The following is a 20,855-nucleotide window of genomic DNA, read 5'->3' as shown; positions in this document are numbered from 1 at the left end:
CAAGATTTGGCAAATGAAATTAGGTATCTTCTACACAGAAAAGTAAACAACCACCAGAATTAAGAGACAATGTACTGTGCGGATGCAAGCAGTGAAAGGCACCCCGAGTCCTGGTTGAGATAGGATGAATCCCCAGGAGACCCTAAAAGGGATGGCAGGTACATTCCGAGTGTCCCAGAATATCAGGGCCTCACATAGCTGCACCCTCGCCCGTAGAGGTTTGAGACAGATCAGTCACAGAGGACAATGCCCCAAGCCCCTCCTCCACAGATGAAGACTTGACCACAGATAGTAGGCTTAAGACAGATGAGTCAGAAAACAGGACCACGCCCCCGAATATGTAGATGAGGTCTTCCCAAGATCTCAGGCCAACCAATAGGGAATATCTGCTGTCAGATAGTGACCTATCCAAAAAACTGCATTTAAGTGTCATGTCCAGAATTAAAGGTATGCAGGAAATATTCCATCGTCTGAGAGCTTCTGTTGTAAGAGCTGTAACACTGCCGCTTGGGGAAGAGATCTGCTCTCCCCGAAATCACCACCATAAGCTCCCCTGCACCCTCGCCAGCTAGCCAGAGCCCAACAATGTATAGAATAGCAATGAATAAATATTTACTAACTATACACTAGACAGACAGTATGTACCTTGCACATAAATCATCTAATCAACATGATATATGAATCGAACAGACAGTTCTTAATAGAAGAAATGCAAATGGCCAATAAATACTGGAAAAGAATTCAACATCCTCTGCCATGGGGAAATTCCTGTCAGGACTTCTTTAAGATTTGTCTCATCCCAGGACAATGGCTATTATCCTGAAAAGTAATGCTGGCAAGAACAAGGACAACAGGAGTCTGTGTACACATGCTGGTAGGCATGTAAACTTGAGTATGCCTACTATGAAAATTGGAATGAAGAGTCTTCAAGAAACTATCAGCATGACCCAGCTATACTACTCATGGATATACTAAGTCCGCATGTCCCAAAGATACTCAAACATACACATTAGAGTTGTCTGCTTATAACAGCCAGAAGATAAAATCAACCTAGATACCCACCAAGAGATGAATGGTCAAGGAAAAAGAAATGATGATAAATACATACAATAGAATTTTCTTTAACCATCAAGAAAATGCAATTATGGGCATTTTCAAGAAAATGGATACAACTACAAATCATTGTGCTAAGTGAAATAAACCACATTTTCTCGCATATGCAGAACCCAATTTAAAATTACATGTATGTGCATGTGTGAGTGCATGTGTTTGCTTGTTTGTTTATATGTGTTTATAGCTCAGAAAACTAGAAATGGGATCCTGAGAGCAGAAGGAAAGGCTTTGACCAGACAACAAAATAATGCATGCAATAGGAAATAAGAAAAAGACAAACTGGGGGAAAGAGCATCAGTTGGAGAGAAGCCCTGAGGAGTATGGTCAAGGAGGGGAATAAATCAGAATAAACCATATTGACACAAATGTATCCAGATTCCATTATAAACCCATTAATTTGTATACCAACCCAAAACATTACTAAAATTAAAGAAATAAACATTTTACACATAAAGCCCTAACTTTATTTATAAGGAAGCTAGCAATAAATGCACTTAACTCATGTTTTATGGAAATTAAAGCTGGATATTAACAGTATTAAGTACTAATATTAACTCATTTTGCTCAGCAGTTGTAAAAAAATGGAAACCTGAACAAAAATAGTTAAATTTACTTCCCAATTACAGAGTTTTTCTCAAATTTAAAATTTATTTGAATTCTATTGTATTTACATTGCTATTTTCTACTGAAGTAAAAACAAGAATGTGGGTCTGTTACAGTAAGGAAGAAAAATGGTTGCAGAAAATAGAGCTAAGACATGAAAGTGTGTGTGTTTTACATACATAAAGTTTTAATGGAATATCTCTAGTAGCCTGGACAGGGTAAGAGCAAAAGAGAAAGGGGAGATTCGATCTGCACTCAATATTATGTGCAACTGTGAACTAGGTGTTTATCATTTCATATGCAAAATTTCTGAGTACTCTGCACTTGTGAACCCATTTTCAGAGATCCGCCTGTCTCTGGCCCAAGTCTTAGGATTAAGGAGTACACCACCACCACCCTGAACTCAGTCTCTACTTCTAAATGAATTTTAAAATCTGCCCTGTGAAAATCTTTATAAACATTATGAGAACAAAGATGAAGGTAAGAGCAGCAGAAATAATGAACAACATTAAACTATTATCTTTCCTCTTACATCACTGACAGGTATATTTTAAGCCCAGGAACAACATTTACATTTTGAATTTATTTCCCATTAGAAATTTAAAATTGTATTTACTTACCAATCCAACACAGTTGCTTAATGCCACCTTAGTTGTACTATGTTGATCTTGTAAGTATCCTGTGTAGTGACAGTTGTCTAGAAAGTCATGTTTCCATTGGGGTCCATCTTTCCCCCAATACTCTACTGTAAAATGTTTGGACACAAAATTTGTATTGAGAGTCAAGTTTAGGTGAAAGTGCTTGCCATAGGCTGAAAGTTTAAAAAATAATTTAGACACTGCCTGCTGTGGATCAAGAAGGTCCATACTCCGTCTTCTCCTTGAGTGTTTATCATTTTTCACAGTAAAGCTGAGAAAAGCTCCATTTTGATCAACTCTTATTGGAATAGTTAGCTGGTAGTGTTCAAGGTAAGTCAGGAATTCCTCTTTGTAATCCCAAGGCAGAAGATCCAGAAAAGCACATGGAAGAAAAGAACATTTAACAGAACAAAGAAGTAGAATATGAGACGATGATGTCAATTGAAAGTATGTATCATTCTATGGGAGATGTGAAGGAAAATGATACAGTAAACAGAAGGAAAAGTAGAATAAGATATTACATTTCAATAGTTTCATTCCTGAAAACAGTATTTATCAAAAAATTATTTGTGAAGGACTAGTCTTCTTTCCTAAATTTAATTTTTAATATATGGATTTCAAAAGTTCTCCTAGGAATATGAAAATCTTACATGACAACTAAACAAAAAGTACATATACATTTTAAAACAATGTTTAGCTCAGATAAAGTAACTTTGTAAGCTACCCAAAAGTATTCATGGAGAATCTCTATGGCTCTGTAGAAACTATCTTCAAAAAACAAAATCACTAAGAGTGATAAAGGCTATGGTCACTTTAGAAACCAATCTGACATTTCTTCAAAATATTAAACATAAAATTATCAGATAACTTAGCAATAATTCTACTCCCAGGTACATACACAAAACAATCTGTGCGTGAATGTTTATACGAGGACTATTGATCACTGCCCAAGAGAGAGATAATGCAACCCTTCATCACCTGACGAAAACTGAGCAGGTTCTGATAAGCCAGAGAATGTTACTCTCCAACAAAAAGAATAGGAAAGCAGCACTGTGTGTGCAATTCCACGTTACTGGCCTCTCAGAAAAAACACCTTCCTTTTTTTTATTTTTGTAGCCCTTGCTGTCCTGGAACTCACTCTGTAGACCAGTCTGGCCTTAGTAAGAGATCTGCCTGACTCTTCCTCCCCAGTGCTAGGACTAAAGGTGTGTGCCACCATGGTGACTGACTTCTTGATCAAAATTCATTCTTTTTTTTAAATTTTTTTTATTTATTATATCTAAGTACACTGTAGCTGTCTTCAGACACACCAGAAGAGGGCATCAGATCCCATTACAGATGGTTGTGAGCCACCATGTGGTTGCTGGGATTTGAACTCAGGACCTCAGGAAGAGCGGTCGGTGCTCTAACCACTGAGCCATCTCTCCAGCCCCAAAATTCATTTTCTAACATGAAAATTATTACACTTAGTAAAAGAAGTCAATCACAGAAAGACTGAATATTACATAATTATACTTAGGTGAAAGGCAAAAGAGGCAACTCTCTAGAGATAAGAGTTCAAAGTGTGGGAACTGGAGAGATGGCTCAGTGGTTAAGAACACTGACTGCTCTTCCAGAGTTCTTCAGTTCCATTTCCAGCAACCACATGGTGGCTCACAACCAACTGTAATGGTATCCAATATATGTAAGTAAATCAATCTTTAAAGAGTTCAAAGTGTAGAAATTGCCTAGGACTAGGAAATTTAGGAGTGACTGTCAATGGGCACAGATTTTTTGGTTTTATTTTTAAGAAAAGATTAAAATGCACTACAGTAGATTACGTTAATACTGTATGGTTCTAAAACCTACTAACAACCATTGAGATGCACACTTTAATGGATGTATTATACGTACTTTGTATCTCAAAAATGTTAAAAAACAACAGTATAATAAAAATTAAACAATTAAACATGTTATCTTTTATTTTATGTGCATAAGTATTTTATATCTGCATGTATGTATATTCACCATGTATGCACTCAGTTTCCATGGAGACCAGAGAGCATGGTCTGGAGTTTCAGATAGATGTGAACTGCCATATGGGAGCTTATAGCTGAGCAAGAATCCTCTGCAAGTTCAGTCAGTGTTCTTAACCGCTGAGCCCTCTCTCCAGCGCCACAGTCTTCTCATTTGAATTAGTCACTCATCTCTTTCTTAGCCAAACCTGTGTTCAGTCAGGTTTACCCCCAGGGGAAACCAAATTATCAGCACACTGCTTCACTGACCACACATGGAGTTTATTCCATAACTATACAGTCCTATAACCAGCGAAAGAACTACAAGCAGTGAAAATAATTTAAAATATGGTAATATACTTTTTATGAATAAGAGACAACTAAATGCTATGGTTTCATCTTTACACACATACTTCCAAATATGTACCAGTCTATAACGCCTTCATCAGCACCAAAAAAGTATCTGTTACTGGGTATTCGAGGGAGAAAAGTCCAAAAGGTATAGCTTTCAAGAATTCTATAAGCAACAAACTGGTCCAGGAAATAGAATATGACATTCCCTCATGTACTCTCTTTGTTGAGGTCATTTCTATGATATAAAATTCAATTGTCTGAATTAAAATTATACGAATGAGAATCTTTATGTTTGAAAAAGTATTTCATTGTTATTTTGTGTTTTAAATAAAGGGTTCATATTTAAATTTGCATCAAAATGAATGTGGTTTCTTCCTCTTTTACAGTATATTTGGATTCTGTCTGAAAGTGACCTGGCTCAAAACCCTAGCAATGAATGTGTCTATTAAGATTTAGAACAAAGCAAAAGCACCAGCTTGGAGTGTATCATCTTCCAGGAAAGATAGTCAACTCTAAAACCCAGTGAAGCATCATCTCAGAGGGAGAATGGCGCATCCGATTAATAAGACCTTTGTTTCTTCTCCATCTGACAAAATATTCCCAAGAAACTATTTGTCAAACTAAATGTTCAGAGTTTTTATTTTGTGATCATTTCTATTTCAAATTTCAAATTCAGAAATCCTACCTTGAGAACTATATGAAAGTCTGTGGTCACTATAAAACTCCGATGAGGCCATGATGAGGCTCAGAATCCAAGTGAACGTTTTCCACGAAATTTCCATAATTTGGAAAGCTGAACGTGTTTTGGAGGGCTACCTATGAGCTAGAGAGTCAATAGCATAGCGATATCGAAGCATAACAGTTTTAATTCCTTAAACCTTCTTGCAAATGAGTCGTTAGATGCTCCACTGTTTAACAAGTACTTTCCCCCAACATCTTGCACTTTCTTCTATGTCTGGATTCATTTTTCCAATCCAAAAATGAAAAAAATAATGATGATGGAATTTTTTTCATTAGCAAAGCTCAGAGTGATAGGTCACTTAAGTATGGTGGTCGCTTTTTAACCTAGAGGGAAAAAAGTGAATTAACTGAAAAATATCATGAATGAACATATTTACTACAGATTAAAGAATACTTACCAAAGGATATAAATTCAAAATAACTTAATGTAGTTTTAACATAATATCAGAAACCTAAATGGCTAACAGGAAAATTCCATGACAACTAAATAATCAAAAAAGGAACCTTGGAGCTAGAGGTTATAGAACACTTTTTGATGCAGAATGTTTTAGAAATCAAAGAAAGAGGAGGAAGAAGGCATGGCTGGAAATCTGAAGAAGACTAATAAAACTCTAAAGATAACAGTGGAGAGGTGTAGTGTGCTAACCTCCTTTTAATAACATAAAAACAGACAAACTGCAGAATCTAAGTCAATCACAAGTACTGGACAAATAGCATGTGATTCCATTCCTCAACAAATGTGTTCAGCCCATTCATATTTCAGGACTGCTATGCTGCTTTATGGGCACCAGCATGTTGTTCTGACCACTTGGATCTGCAAATGCACAGTGAGATTTATCAACAGTCTCTGAACACTGAAGTAGTGTGACTCAATTTATAATAGAGCAGAATTTGTCTAGAAGTCATACATGACTTATTAAGCAACTCAAGTAATTTCAACTCTGTATAATGTATTTAAAAAGAGAAGTTTTAACAACTTCACTTCAAATATTACAACACCTTTTTAATCTTATCTCATATATCTTACCTTTGGCTAATAATCTCACTCACAATTCTTGGCCTCAAAATATTTACATATGTAACCACTTGATTGACCAACAAATAGCATATCAGAAGAAAAAAATAACTAGAGGACTAAAAACCAGCTCAGTAACAGCAAACTAGTGACTAAAAAGGACAAAAGTCCAAATATAATTCTAGAACCATAACATAATACAGCTGGGAAGAAAGGTAAAACTATCCTTATGTTCTTATTGTGTACACAACTGTGCCATAGATCAATAATTGATTTTTCAAATAATGTATATGACTTTGGAATAAAGTATATTAATACAAATATGATTTTTAAAGGTATGTGGAAGATATTAGAAAATGTATCCCAAATTTCTAATGTATATAATAGTCACATAATAAATATTTGCCATATTTGTTGGTTTAAAAATAAATGAATAAATAAAATAGTGAATAAAATATAATCAGAGGCATATAGAAGGATAAAAGTCTGCAATACTTCATTCCCCTTGGAGCTAGAAATATAGGTTATTATAACTACCTGAAATTCCTCCCATTCATCTCTACAAGTGATCAAACTCCTGACCTTTGGAAAAGTTAGTTCATTAATCAACAATATGTTTTCTCTATGTTTAAAAATTACATTATAACAATAGCAGAATACAGAAAAGATTAAAACACAATCCTTGTCCTTGATGAGGAATCTATAATGTAAGTAACAGAAAAATTAAAAAAAAAATGATTATGGGGTTGGGGATTTAGCTCAGAAGTAGAGCGCTTGCCTAGCAAGCACAAGGCTCTGGGTTCGGTCCCCAGCTCCGAAAAAAAGAAAAAAAGAAAAAAAAAAGATTAGTGCCCAAGTGAAGTTAAAAAACATGTTATAGGTAATCAGATGAAGACAATTATCTCTAAGTCAGTGAAGATGGATTAAGAAAAGCTAGTGCAAAACAACACCAGAGGCAGTAATTTCATTAGTTAATTGTTGGATATAATCACTACTGATAGAAGAAACTCATTCCAGAGGCCTAGATGGCAAATGGGTGCAGATGGAGCAAATGGGCACTGACATTAGTAATAACGGAAATAGTAAATCTGGCTCCTGTTCAGAAGCCTAAATACATAGAAAAGCAGCTAAAGGTCAGACCAAAAATAAATTATTTAAAATATAGATTACTTCCTTCAGTCTTCACTTTCAAAGTAATAGCACCCTGTAGTAAGGCAGACAGACTGCCAGAATCAATGGGGCTGTCTTTTAATAGCCATACTCTTCTGTCATACTTATCCTCTGAATAACTTAATTTTCATCAAGAAAATATCTCAATTCTGAAAGGATGCCACTTCCATGATTTGACTGCAAGATTCTGGCTCAGAATCTTGGTACTGGACTTTGTTTCTTTGGCTTAGATGAAGCGACTTAATACTAAGATGTTCAGAAAAAGGAAGTCAAAGCAACCTCCACCTAGTACTGACAAGAAACTGAACCCTCCATCTCACCCCACCCCCCGCCCAATCCAATAGCGTGCTAGTAACTGAGTCCTGCCCCAGAATACTTAGAAGTCCATTCTTCACCAGTGAGCTTCCTGCAAAGAACTCAGTCTGCCAATACTTAGATTATAGCCTCACCAGGACACAGTCACAGTTAGACTCACGGAACCTGGCACTGTGGGTATGTGCTAAGTTATTTACTCTGTATTTGTTATGCAGTAATCAATAACTAACACAGCCATGAATTAGCACACACAGAAATTGGCATTCACAAAGATCAAGTAGCTGGAAAACAAGTGAGTTCATATTTATATAACATGGCTATCTGGCTAAAAAAAAAGCTTAAGTTTTTGTGTATTATACTACCTTTTTAACTTAAGGTACTACTTTGAATATTCAGTAGTAGTTCTCTACAGTCATGTTGTATAATATATTCACGAGTGAAATTTGTTATTATGAACAGTTTTTTAAATCAACTTTGCATCCAGTTTTTATTTTAAAACTTCTATTTCTATTTAGGCAAGACAAAATGTACATACTCAAGTTTAAAAATCTATGAATTAAATCCTACTATTTATTCAATTACAATAAATAAACCAATCATTGTCTTGGTTTGCAACTATCTCATATATGGTTACTCCAAACCTAACCATGAAATATTAATGTATAATTATTGTATCATGAATAACATTCCGCCTTAGTGTGTTAGTTTTTTCACGTCACTAGAATGTTTTCAGTAATAACATCTGACATCAAATGGGTCCTCCATTTACTTTAAATTTTAATCTTCATTTAAATGTTTGAGTTCATTTTCTAGCATTCATGGTAGATTTATATTAAATGATCCACACTTTTCTTCTTGTCTTCTTGGACACTGAAACTAATGGCAAAGTTACAAGACAGTGGGTTTGATTTAGAAAACATTTCCTGTCTTGAGAAATTTCTTGTTGTTCATTGAGAAGTTTCTGAGTTTCTACCTTTCCTAAGACTATCATATCTAAGTTAACTAGGCCAGTAGCATTAATAGGAGCGTGAATAACTGAAGTGACTTGTCCAGTAAGAAGGGCATTGGTACATAACAGAAAGAACAGGAGTTCCTGCATTAAACAGACTGCAGCGTATGGTCTTGTTCATCACTAGATGGAGTATTGGGTAGGTGGACACTCTAAATTAGAGTCCTTTCTCCTCCCTCCTCATTATCTTTTAAGCCCTCAATGGTCAGAGAGGAAACTTAGCACTATATATTAGTGCTCAGGTGCGAGAGCTCAATTAAAATTATAACTAGAATATCTAATCACTCTCAGTCACCCACACAGTACAAGTGAAATGTGTTAGCCTACTTCCTGACATCTACTGGGAAAGCTAATCTAGACACCACAATAAAGTATGTGGAGAAAAAATAGTTTGTAAAGTTCACCTAACACTAAAATGCTAAATAACTATCCAGAAATCACAATGCAGTAAACCTTTCAAGTAGTATAAGAACAGCAGTATTGTTATTTTGTGGGAAACAAAGGTTTGTTACTCATGGTTTTACTTCAAGTGACAAAACATCCTTGTATCTGTTTTCTGAACTATAAAATCAAGACAGTAATATATACCTCACAAAGACTCTCTGAGAGAACAAATTAGATTACAACAGATAGCATGTCTATATTTCAATGGAGTGCCTAAATAAAAGTTATCTCTCCCCTTTTATTATACAGCATTAGTTTTCAAAGTTTTTCCTTCAAAAATAGTTTCATATTCCTCCTTCCCTGGAAAATGTGGAATAGTAGAATAACATGGATTCAATATGGAAACTGCCATCTCTTTTAAAGCACAGTGGAGCCCCTCAGCTATGATAATTATACAAGCAAAAATGTCCAGTTTACTTTGACGTTTTGTATATGAGTTTTATTCCTACTATAAATATAGCAGCCAGCAGTTAAAGGGTAATTTAACTGCTTCCATATTTTTAAGCTATATTAGTTCTGTAGAAGAAATGATACCAGACAACTTATACTACAGTGATTCTCGCAGTAGTCTGCCCTAGTTGAAGCCTCTTGCTTGGTTTTCCTTTATGGCCTGGCTTTCCACTCAAGCGATATAGAAGTCGCTAATATAATGACTTCCTCTCATTAACTGTTATTAGAAAGCTAGACAACATACTTAACTATTTCCCAACTTTTTCATCCATCTTAACTCTGATCATTTATTTTAAAGCTGATTTGGTTGCCATGGAAAAGCAACAGCATCATGGACATTTCAGGTTCTCTATTTTCATACATGGAAAACTTTTCATTTTCAATTTTTTTCTCTCAACAAATATTTGCTAACTATTGCATTCTAAAGTCACAATTACGTTCTAATTATAGAGAATATTGATTATTTATAAACTTTGTAAGATTTGTCACCAAAGAAAAGTATAAACACAATAATTTATTCAAAACTTAACTATTAAGTAAAGCAAAAGTACAAAACCAATTTTCTCAAATTAAATCTCTAAATTCCACAATTCTCTCAAAGCTAAAGGTTAATTCAAGCTACTTGTATTGAAACAGTTTTTTCCTTAAAAAATGATTTTTTTTCTTTCTTGGTATTAGTGTAAAACACTGATAACCAACTTTGGTTTTGGATTTGTTTTTATAAAACTATTACGAATTATCTACATCTTTTTTCTCTCCCTTCCCACAAAATCCAAATATGCTATTGACTTTCCTTAACATGACAACTCAATTCATCTGCTGCTGAGATCACAAACAACGAGATCTGGCACCAGACCCAACCTAAACCACTAGTAGCTACCTTAGGTTGCTAAGGAAGTGAAAAGGAAGTAGTAAGGACAGACAAGAATAGGCATGAATTTTGCAGGTTTTTAGACCAAACATAAAAATAATTTACTATATTTCAGTCTTAATGATTGGAAGATTTCCTCTGAGGAATCACAAAACAGATTAATACATCTATACAGAATAATCTGGTGCCATTTATGATAAATGAATGATTTGTTTTAATGTAGCACACTTCAAAAAACAATCACTAATACTCACAACTAAGCACCAAATTAATATAAACAAGACTGAACTACCACTTTGGTGAAAATAATTATCTTCAAAATTAATTTTCTAAGTTGCCTTCAAGTGCACCAGTTTTACATTGCTTTTCTTTTCCTATCATGAATTTTAAGACTGTAAATTCACCACTAAACATTTCAGTCTAATCAATATAAACTTAAGAAAAGAAATGAAAAAAAGAGAAAATATAGTTCAAAAACTCTGAACATGAGAGTAAATTGAAAATTATATTCGGTGTAGTTTTTAAAGTTCCAAGCAATGGTTTGGTTTCCCTTTCTCCCCCCTTCTCTGCACACCCTCACACCACCCCCCTTCCCATTCCACTTCATCCAGACAGAGGGTAACAGTCTGAGCTGCCCTGGTTGAGTTGATCCTAAAGTTAACATTCAGCAGCCCATTTCCAGACAGCAGCGCTAAATCTATTTGGATAAAACGCGTGTGACCCAGACAGTTGGCATTTGGCCCAAACGCGTTGCACCAGCAGCTCAAATAAAAACAAGAGTAAGAAACTTACTCTCTTGTTCCCTCTCAGTGTGCTTTCTTACTCTGGCTTGCTCTCTTTGCCCCTAATACAAGTGGACAACTTATCAAAAACAGAAATTATAGCACATATTTTAAGAAAGATTTTCCAATACTTCTTCACTCTTGTTCTCTCTCCCAAATCACTGAATTTCAGTCTTATATACTATATATACAGACATACTCTGATAAACAAGGCTCCAGAGGGTTATGAGTCTAGCATGGCCCAAGTGGGCAAAAGTAAATCAAAACCACACGCTTTCATCTCTTTGATTAGCCTATTAAGAGCTTAACATATCCTAGAGCATCGGTGCTACAGCCAGCACAATACTGCTACCCTGAGAGCACAGGCATGAAATATGCACTTGTCTGAATACTAAAGACGCTGACATGAAACGGATTTTCAGAAGGCAATTGCATAAATCTGGAAATCGATTAAAAAACACACATCATCATTACCTTCTCCACCACTATCTGGTGACTAGTTAAAAGTCCACGATGATCATAATCAAGTCCACTTCACACAACATGTAAATTCATACAATAAGCGCGTATTTTCACATTATAAAATACCTGTAAGCCCCGGAATTCTACGTCCACGAGTAGTCTAGAGTTTAAAAGATTTCTATCTGTAATGTGAGTTTAGTCAAACTCACTTCTTGCCATAAAGCACGCACGCGCGCGTGCGCGCGCGCGCACAGCCACAGACACACACACACACACACACACACACACACACACAGAGGGGGAGGGAGGGGAAGAGAGAGGGAAGGGAGAGAGATCTAAGCGTTATTCAGAAGATAAGCAAAGCACAAGTTGTTGGGGTTTTTTTTTAAGGTTTCATTGAATATTGTGAAGTCTTCCTTACCGTTTTCATCTTCAAATTCTGATAAAAAGTAAGTTTCAAACAATAGAGATTTCACTGGACGGCTCACGTACTCCCTTTTCTCTTTTCTTTTTGCCCCCCGCCCCCTTGCAAAGCCACACCAGCCAGTTATTCTGCAGCCAGAATAAAACCCTATAGTCTCGCTAACTGGAGCTTTAGAGAAAGGACTTTCTGATTTGGCAGTTAAAAAAAAAAAAAAAGAAAGAAAGAAAAAAAGAAAGAAGGAAAAAGAAAAGAAAAAAATCCTTTCAATTCATCCAAGGCTATCAACCTGAGACGTGCTTTGCAACCCCCAACTCCCTCCCTCCCCCGCCCACCCACCCCCCCAAAAAAAGGAAAGGAAAAAAAAGAAAAAAGAGGGGAAAGGCTTATTGGGGGTGGAAGTGGTGCCCTCTCTTCCTGGACAGCTTAGTGCCTTTGCTATGCAAATAACATGTGCAGAGCATCAAAAGGTATCAGGAGAGAGAAGACAAGAGGAGCAGGAAGGGCAGGAAAAGTTTTGTTGAAGTAGCCCTCGAGCTCACTGCCGGCCCCAAGCCAACTTCAATTGCAGCAGAAGAAAATTTTGGCAGCTTTCCTCAGAGGCAGAACAAACTGACGTCAGTCTGCAGATGTGCCTGGGCTGCGTCGGGTGCGCATGTGTCCTGGGTCGTCACGTGGAGGGGGAGGGGAGGTAGAGGTACAATCGGGGTATCCAACTACCAGCCATTCAGAAGGGCTTAGACAATGTCAACTTTTCCACCCTGTGAATGAGAGAAACTCTGGCCCTCTAACCTCTCTCCCCTAACCCACCCCGCCTATTTCCTCCTCCTCTAACCTCTTGCGGAGTCTTGTCTGGTTTGTTATTACAGTTTCTTGGAAAAAGGAAAGGCACGGCGGGTGTTGGGGGGGGGGGTGCAGACGGGGATAGACTAATGTCACTGTTAGAATTTTTGGTATCATTCTCTGACTTTTGTTTGTTTTATTTTAATCTCTACAATAAATATTTAAAAGTTATTCATAAAATTTGTCATGTAAGGAGTCAGATCAGTAGAGCGAAATTTCAAGACTTAAAACGTGTACAAAACGACTGTGTGTTGAATGCATACTTCAACAAGTGAAAATACCACCACAAGAGTAAAAACTAAACGAAACTGAGACCTGCACATTTTCCATGTGATTATCGACTTCAGGTTATGTGAAACTATAAAAGGAAAAGGGGGTGGGGAGTGGTGCATTATTTCCAGATGAGAGCTAGATGGTGTTTTAAACTGCAACAGGGAAAGCCACAAAGTGAGGGCTTTTTTTTTTTCCTTGCTTGTTTGTTTGTAGTACACTGAATGAGAAACTTCAATGAGTGCTCAAAAGAAAATAAAGCCTAAATCAGCCCCCAAAAAAGGTTGGGGTGGGGGGACCGCGACGACACGGGAGTCCTGCTGAGATCTCAAGATAAACAAACAAAATGTCAGAACCGGTTCTTCTAGCTTTCCAATCCCACCTCCCCCTCCACATCAGCTGCCAGTTCAACCCTTAAAGATAAAATACGACCACGACCGGGCACTTTCACTTTCATTTACCAGGAGAAATCCCCTGGCATTTAACTGTAGAAAAAAAAATATTCCCACCGCTTTCCAAGTCCTAAGCAAGCAAACAATGTCTGGCGCAAGGATCGGAAACAGGAAGAAAATCGAAAATAGCTCAGGACAAATATTGCCTTTCAGCTGTGTAATCTGCTGCATCATTTATCCGTCTGTACCGTGGAGTGTAGGGTTGGGAGTTGGTTAAGGGTTGCCAAGGTTGGGGGAGGGGAAAATTGAGCCTTGAAATTCCAGTCTTTAATTAACACCCAGCCAATTTCCTATGGTCAGAACCAGAAAATGAAATTGGACCTGAGGGATGTAAATAAGGAGAAAGGCACGTTCTAAATACCAGTTCTTAAATTTCTAGCTTCTGTTAACGTTGTTGTTCTTTGATTTTTTTTTCCTTCCTATGCCAGAAGTGGTAGGTGTGATTGTTCTGGAAAACCTTGAATGGCTTAAGCAGGCATAGGTGAGAACCTAGAAGAATACATTTACTTCAATGATTTTTCAAGGGTTGGAAGGCCGTACATTTGCCCAGGGGCTAGCTCTCATTTTGACCTTAATCTTCGCTATCTGGCTCAGTGCATAGTAAAAGTGGAAATGTGTCCTGTGGATGGTACTGACAGTTCTAAATAAAGATGATTCATTGAGTTTCTCTCTCTCTCTCTCTCTCTCTCTCTCTCTCTCTCTCTCTCTCTCTCTCTCTCTCTCACTCTCCTCTCTCCTCTCTCTGCAAAATAGAGATTGCTAGACCTCATAGTAATACTAGTAAACACCAAAAAAATAAAGGTGGCACAGAGCTAGCTGTCTTTGCATAAAATCATCCTTTAAATATATGAGATTCAACTTTCCTTAATGTTACAAACACTGGTTTAAGACAAATATCGCCAGCACAGAAAAGTAAAATCAAGGCATCACTACCAATCACCTAGATAATATTGAGAAAAGCTTTTCCTCTCCGTTAAGTTCATTGGCCCTAGGAAGTAGCTGCATTGTAAAGTAGGTTTTTCAGTGAGAAGTAGACTTTGGCTAATTACTTATTCAAAGAGTGCCATCCTGCGTCTAAACAGAGTAATGAAAATTTTCTAATTTTCCTTGCCTCCTCCAAATGCTGGAACTAAGACTATAATGAGCAAGCAGCAGTGGAGAGTTATTAGTTTAAGAAATGGAGTGTCCATTTAACTTTATATATGTCTTGGACATTTTAACCTTATTACAATGACCCCCAACATAGCCATCACATGGTTTTAACAAGTACCGAATGAAGTAGAACCTATCTTATTTTCCCTATGTTCTCATTATTCATCCAACTTCAGTGATTATTTTAAAACCAAGTGCAGACATGTCATTGCCTTAACTAAGTACTCCTATAGTTCTAAAGTATAAGGACTACATTTTAAACACCAGTACACTACTGTTCCTCTTAAAGCAATGATAAATTCTTTGAGTAACCAAGTAGCAATACTCAAATTTCTCCTCACAAAGTCATCATCTTTTTAATTGAATTAAAGGCAAACATACTGTGCTAATGTCTCCACACACAAACCTGTGTGTTCTGAGACAGTCTTCCTTAGGTTACCAAACCCAGATTCCCCTTGAACTCATGGCAATCCTCCTGCAATAGCCTCAGAAGTGCTAGGATGACAAACATGGACAAAAATACCAAACTCGGGTGCTCTGTCCCTGATATCTACACTTCCAGTAAACGTTGATTTCTGTTTTATGAGACAAAGTCTCCCAATGACTAGAGCAGTCTAAGTACTGTGTGCTGCCATCAAACTTGTAACTTTCCTCCCTCAGTCTCTCAATGGCTGGTATTATAGGTGTGTACCTGTACACTAGGCTTTAGTAGTAAACCTTCAGTTAAATTAGAACAGTAGTTATACAGAGAAAAGATAAGTCCTTGCTGTGTGTTCTACCTAAAAGCATTTTATGATATAAATGTCTCCATTTTATTATTTATATTTTTAAGTAATAAATGATACATATCTATGGCATGTAAATTGACACCCATATACATAGTAGAATGGCTAAAACAAACTACTTAGGGTTAGAGTGTGGTTCAGTGATTGAATGTTTGCCTAATATATAAGGCTCTAGATTTGATCCTCAGGACAGCAAAAATAACAAATTTTAAAAGACAAATCAAGATATTTATCATATGAATTAATGTTTCTTTATTGGTAAAACACTACAAATTATTCACTTAGTAATTTTCAAGTATATAATACATTATTATTATTATAACCAAGTCTCTTGAACTTATTTATTCTACCTGAAATTTTGTATATTTTGGCCACATTTCCTTCAACCACCATCCCCTGAAATCTCTTTAATCTATAGGTCCTTCCTCATTATTTCCTTCCTATATTAATGTCTTGCCATCTTTTTAAAAAGCTTTATTTTTAATCATGTGTCTGCATATGGGTATATATACTTGAGTGAAAGTCCTCAAAGAGGCCAACGTTGGAAGACCCTGGGTCTGCAGATACAGGTGGATACAGGCAGATACAGAGCTGCTCAGCATGAGTGCTGGGAACCAAACACAGGTTCTTTGCAAGAGAAGGCTGTGCCCTTCACTACTGAGCCTACTCACTAGCCCCTTGCGATCACAGTATTATACTCAACACTTCTGCTAGCATGGACATAGTTTAGAGCAATTACCACATGGTGTTTTAATTGAAGTGTGTGACGGCTGGTGATGCAGCTCAGTGGTAGAACACTAAACCAGCAGGTACGAAAACGAAGCACTGGATTGAATCCTGAACACTACAGGAAGGAAACTCAATTCCCAGTGAACTTCAGTTACAGTAGAAATTCCTCAAAAATCTTATAACTAGTATTTCTTTCAAACTTTACCCTATAGCTTTTTGTTTCTTTCTTCATTTAATTAAAAGATCCTATAGTTACACTCTCAAAAAATGAAACTTTTCGGGGTTGGGGATTTAGCTCAGTGGTAGAGCGCTTGCCTAGGAAGCGCAAGGCCCTCAGTTCGGTCCCCAGCTCCGAAAAAAAAGAACCAAAAAAAAAAAATGAAACTTTTCAAGTGCTCTTTTAAAAGGTAATAAATTTAAGTGAACAAAGCACATTCAGAAAACCAATAGGAGAATAATAGAAATTACAGCACTTACCTGGCATGTAAGTTTGATCCTAGCACTAAAAAGACAAAAAAATTAGGGGAGAGATAATGTATAAATACATGTGTATATTAAAAAGACTGAAAAAGGAGTGAGAGATTCTTTGAATTCCTTTTTTTGTCTTAAAGATTTATTTATTTTATGTATGTGGGCATACTGTCACTGTCTTTAGACACAGCAGAAGAGGGCACTGGATCCCATTACAGATGGTTGTGAGCCACCATGTGGTTGCTGGGAACTGAACTCAGAACATCTGGAAAGGAGTCAGTGCTCTTAACCACTGAGCCATCTCTCCAACACCTGAATTTCTTATTATATGTAAGTTAAAGTTAAATTTTTAGGTTAAACGATAAGGTATTACATAAAAGTAAACTGTGTATATTCAGCAAAATGTGATTAAAAACTCTGATTCTATGCTTGTAAAATTGAAGAGGGTGATTATCAAGATGGGATATTATTAATTCTTCCTTTGAGGCATTAAAATAAAATTCAATATTTTAAAATTCAATTTGAAACCCAGCTTGTTGATCCTTACCTGCAAACCTAGTAGTCAGAATAAAGCAGAAACATTGGAGGATTACCTGGACAACACAGTTCAACACTGTCTCAAAAACATTAAAATAAAAGCAGGAGAATGTAATGTAGTTGGTGGCATGGGCAAATCCCCAGCATACATGAAATAGGTGTAGTGGTACATGTCTACAGTAGTAGCACTTGGAAATCAGAGACAGAAAGAACAGAGTTCAGTCATCCTGGGTTATACAGTGAAGCTGTGGCAAGCCTGGGCTAGAGAACCTGCCTAAAAATAAATTATTTAAGATTAAAAGCCAACTTTTAGACACTTTCCCTTTTTAAATGTGTGTATATAGTGTGTGAGTAGATACATGCATGGTATGATACACATGTAGAGGTTAGAGGACTTCTGGTACTAACACTTGCCTTCTACCTTGCTTGAGGCAGTATCTCTTATCTATTGCATTCACCAGGCTACCAAGGAAGCTTCCACAGATTCTCCTATTTTTCCCCCATCTTGCCTTAGACGTGCTGATTAGACATATGGGCTACTTCATACATCCAGCTAAATGTGGTTTCTGGCAAACTGAATACCAGTCTTAATTCTTGACAAACATTTTAATCCCTGAGTCATCTACCCAAGCCCAGTTCTATACACTTTCTGAACAGCCCAACTTTATTAAATAATATTTACTCTAACTTTAATAAATGAAATTAAGAAAACATTAAAAATAAGAAACATAAGACAAATCTAGGACAAGAATAGACATCAAAAGCATACTATAAATCAAGAATATTTAAAGAATTTTCTTACAAGTCTCATAAAAATAAAAAAAATTAAAAATGTTATGAACTGACAAGTTACAAGGAAAAAAAATAAGCTAATAAACAATAGGCTATAATAAAGTGTTTAATCTCAACAGAAAGCACAGAAAGAGTAAGTCGTTTCTTCTCATAAAGAACAAATGTGTTAAAGCTTCAGGATGTTGAGCATTGGACGTGTGGAGAACTAGGAACCTCCTACAATTTCGTGAGATGTGGGACAAGAGAATGCAGACCAATTCTGAGAACTCCAACATACTGACTGCTGTTCTATCCCTGAGCTTAGCGCCAGCTACTTTTTGCTACTGTAATTGTTTGTTTTGGTGAGTATTTTTTGTTTTGTTGAGTTTTGCTTTAGAGAATTGCTTGTTTTTTTGTTGACAGTCTCACTGTGTAGCCCAGGAAAATCATGAATTTGCTATGTGGCTCAGACTGGTCTCCAACTCCTTAATCACTGGCCTCTCCCTTCCAAATTCTGAGAATACAGGTATGCTTCACCACACCTGGCCGTCCTCGTACACGTTTGATAGAACCTAAATATATTCAGTGCAAATAAAAGAAATAGGAATTTGGTAATTATCTACCAAAGAGGAATATATATATGCATATAATTTTATACTTTATATACATATATATTTTTACTAAACCTATCTATTTTAAGTGTACAATCTCTAAAAAATCACAAATGATAAACTTCTAGTAATAAATATATCGATTTTTTTGTTGTAATGAATAATTGGAAAACAATCTAAAGATTATTAATAAGAAATGTTTTAATCTTATACCTGTGTATAAGACAGTTAAATGAATGAATTAAACCTACATATACCAACATATGCTCATAATTTTGGGAAGGAATAAAAAACTAACAAAATTATAAACATATAGGTACATCTAAATGAACACTAATTGCATAAAATGAGAACAATAATAATTAACTCTTCCAAGGTTTAAAACTAAGTAACTCAAGGCCAGAGAGCTGCCTCAGTGGTTAAGAGTGCTTGTTACTCTAGCAAGAAATCTGAATTCTGGTCCCAACAGTCAAATGGTGGCTCAAAATCATTGGTAATTCCCTTTCCAGGGGATCTAATGCCCTCTTCTGACCTCTACAGGTACCAGGCAGACATACTGGCAGACAAAATACTAATGTACATAAAATAGAAATAAATAAATCTAAAGGCATTTGACATCTGTGAAATTAGAATGTGTTCTAGATATAGCACAGGAATTGGGAAATGGAATAATTGTGTTAAAGTGTCCAATGATTGTGGCATTGGTATTAAATATTAATGCTATAGTCAGACAAATCACTAAGTAACACTGGAAAAAACTGCATACCTGTAAAGCAAGTAGAGGGAAAAAATAAATACATGTTAAACTTTTCATTATCGTAGGAGCAGGGAATACAGCTCTGCCAGTACAGTGTTTGCTATACACGTAAGAGCACCTAAGACCACTCTGGACATATACTTTAAAAGACTGAATGTGGTGGGCATGCTTGCAAACACAGCAATGAAGAAATAAGGAACAACCCAGTTCTCAGTGCCATTTTACAGAAGCTTGAATATCATTTTCCCCAGTCAAAACAAAGAACAAACAAGGAAACATTTTTACACAAAGCAAAGCTACCTTTCCTATCCAATGTCTATTTTGTAATATATATGTAGAAGACATATCATAATGCCTGTATATATGACTATGTGATAATGAAGAAGTTATTACAAACTTGATAACTTTATGGAAATTTTTCCATTGAGCATAAATGTACTTTAAAAATCAAATGTCAATTGTTCAAAATTATGTTTATCCTTGCAATAACTTTTTTAAAAGCTCATTTGCCCTCCATGTCTTTGTATGATTCCTTTCAGCTACCCTCCCTTGGACTTAGCCTTTTTTTTTATTTTTGAAATATGACTTGTTGAAGCATTAGGCAATATCTTTAGGCAGGAAATATTTTGAATTTACAAGTCAGAAAATGTATTCTATCCTTATTATTAACTCTTTAGCTGGTTATGAAAGTTTTGGTTGATGGTCTTTTAAATCCCTCAGCATCAAATCTATTGTTGCTGACAGGATGCATCAATATCACAAGTTTCCTATGACTTTTAGTTTTCCGTATTTTTTAAAAAATCTACTTGCTCCTCCAAAGGTAATACATTAAGTTTCATTAAACACTTTGGGGTCATGAATTTAGCTTCCTTTATTTTACACGGTACCCAGTATATAAATGTTTTTACAAATTTTAGCTGGTAATCAGTCAGAAATCTCCAACAATTATTTACTCAAAATTACATATATGTCATTCCCACCATAAGAGAATTATATTCAATCTTCTTGCATATTTCTTATGCAACTTTTCTAGTAATCTTTCTAGGTGAAATTTTCAAATTTATGATTTATTAACTTGCACTGACTCATGCAACC

The 20,855-nt window shown here is 36.0% G+C and overlaps 2 protein-coding genes across 6 annotated transcripts in view; both read right to left on the bottom strand.

The window, feature by feature from the left end:
- Adamts6 (ADAM metallopeptidase with thrombospondin type 1 motif, 6) overlaps window positions 1-5,528 on the bottom strand; it is a 211,818-nt gene extending 206,290 nt beyond the window's left edge. For 4 of the 5 annotated variants that reach the window (XR_005500311.2, XM_039102547.2, XM_039102548.2 and 1 more), the window contains exons 1-2: window positions 5,388-5,528; window positions 2,337-2,701 (exon numbers count right to left, since the gene is read on the bottom strand). Coding sequence is in view for 4 of the 5 variants with exons in the window: in XM_039102547.2 (XP_038958475.1) it covers window positions 2,337-2,701; window positions 5,388-5,484 (462 nt within the window). In the remaining variant the exon portion in view is untranslated. The remainder of the gene's footprint in view (window positions 1-2,336; window positions 2,702-5,387) is intronic. The other variant, NM_001108544.2, reaches the window with a different exon arrangement.
- A 101-nt stretch (window positions 5,529-5,629) lies between these two features.
- The window catches only part of Cenpk (centromere protein K), a 60,996-nt gene continuing 45,770 nt past the window's right edge, over window positions 5,630-20,855 (bottom strand). The window contains exon 10 of the mRNA XM_008760667.4: window positions 5,630-5,767. Within this exon, the coding sequence (XP_008758889.1) occupies window positions 5,726-5,767 (42 nt within the window). The 3' untranslated portion in view covers window positions 5,630-5,725. The remainder of the gene's footprint in view (window positions 5,768-20,855) is intronic.

The sequence above is a fragment of the Rattus norvegicus genome, chromosome 2, assembly GCF_036323735.1.
Source record: "Rattus norvegicus strain BN/NHsdMcwi chromosome 2, GRCr8, whole genome shotgun sequence".
Classification (NCBI taxonomy): Eukaryota; Metazoa; Chordata; class Mammalia; order Rodentia; family Muridae; genus Rattus; species Rattus norvegicus.
This window is presented reverse-complemented; position numbering and strand designations above follow the sequence as displayed.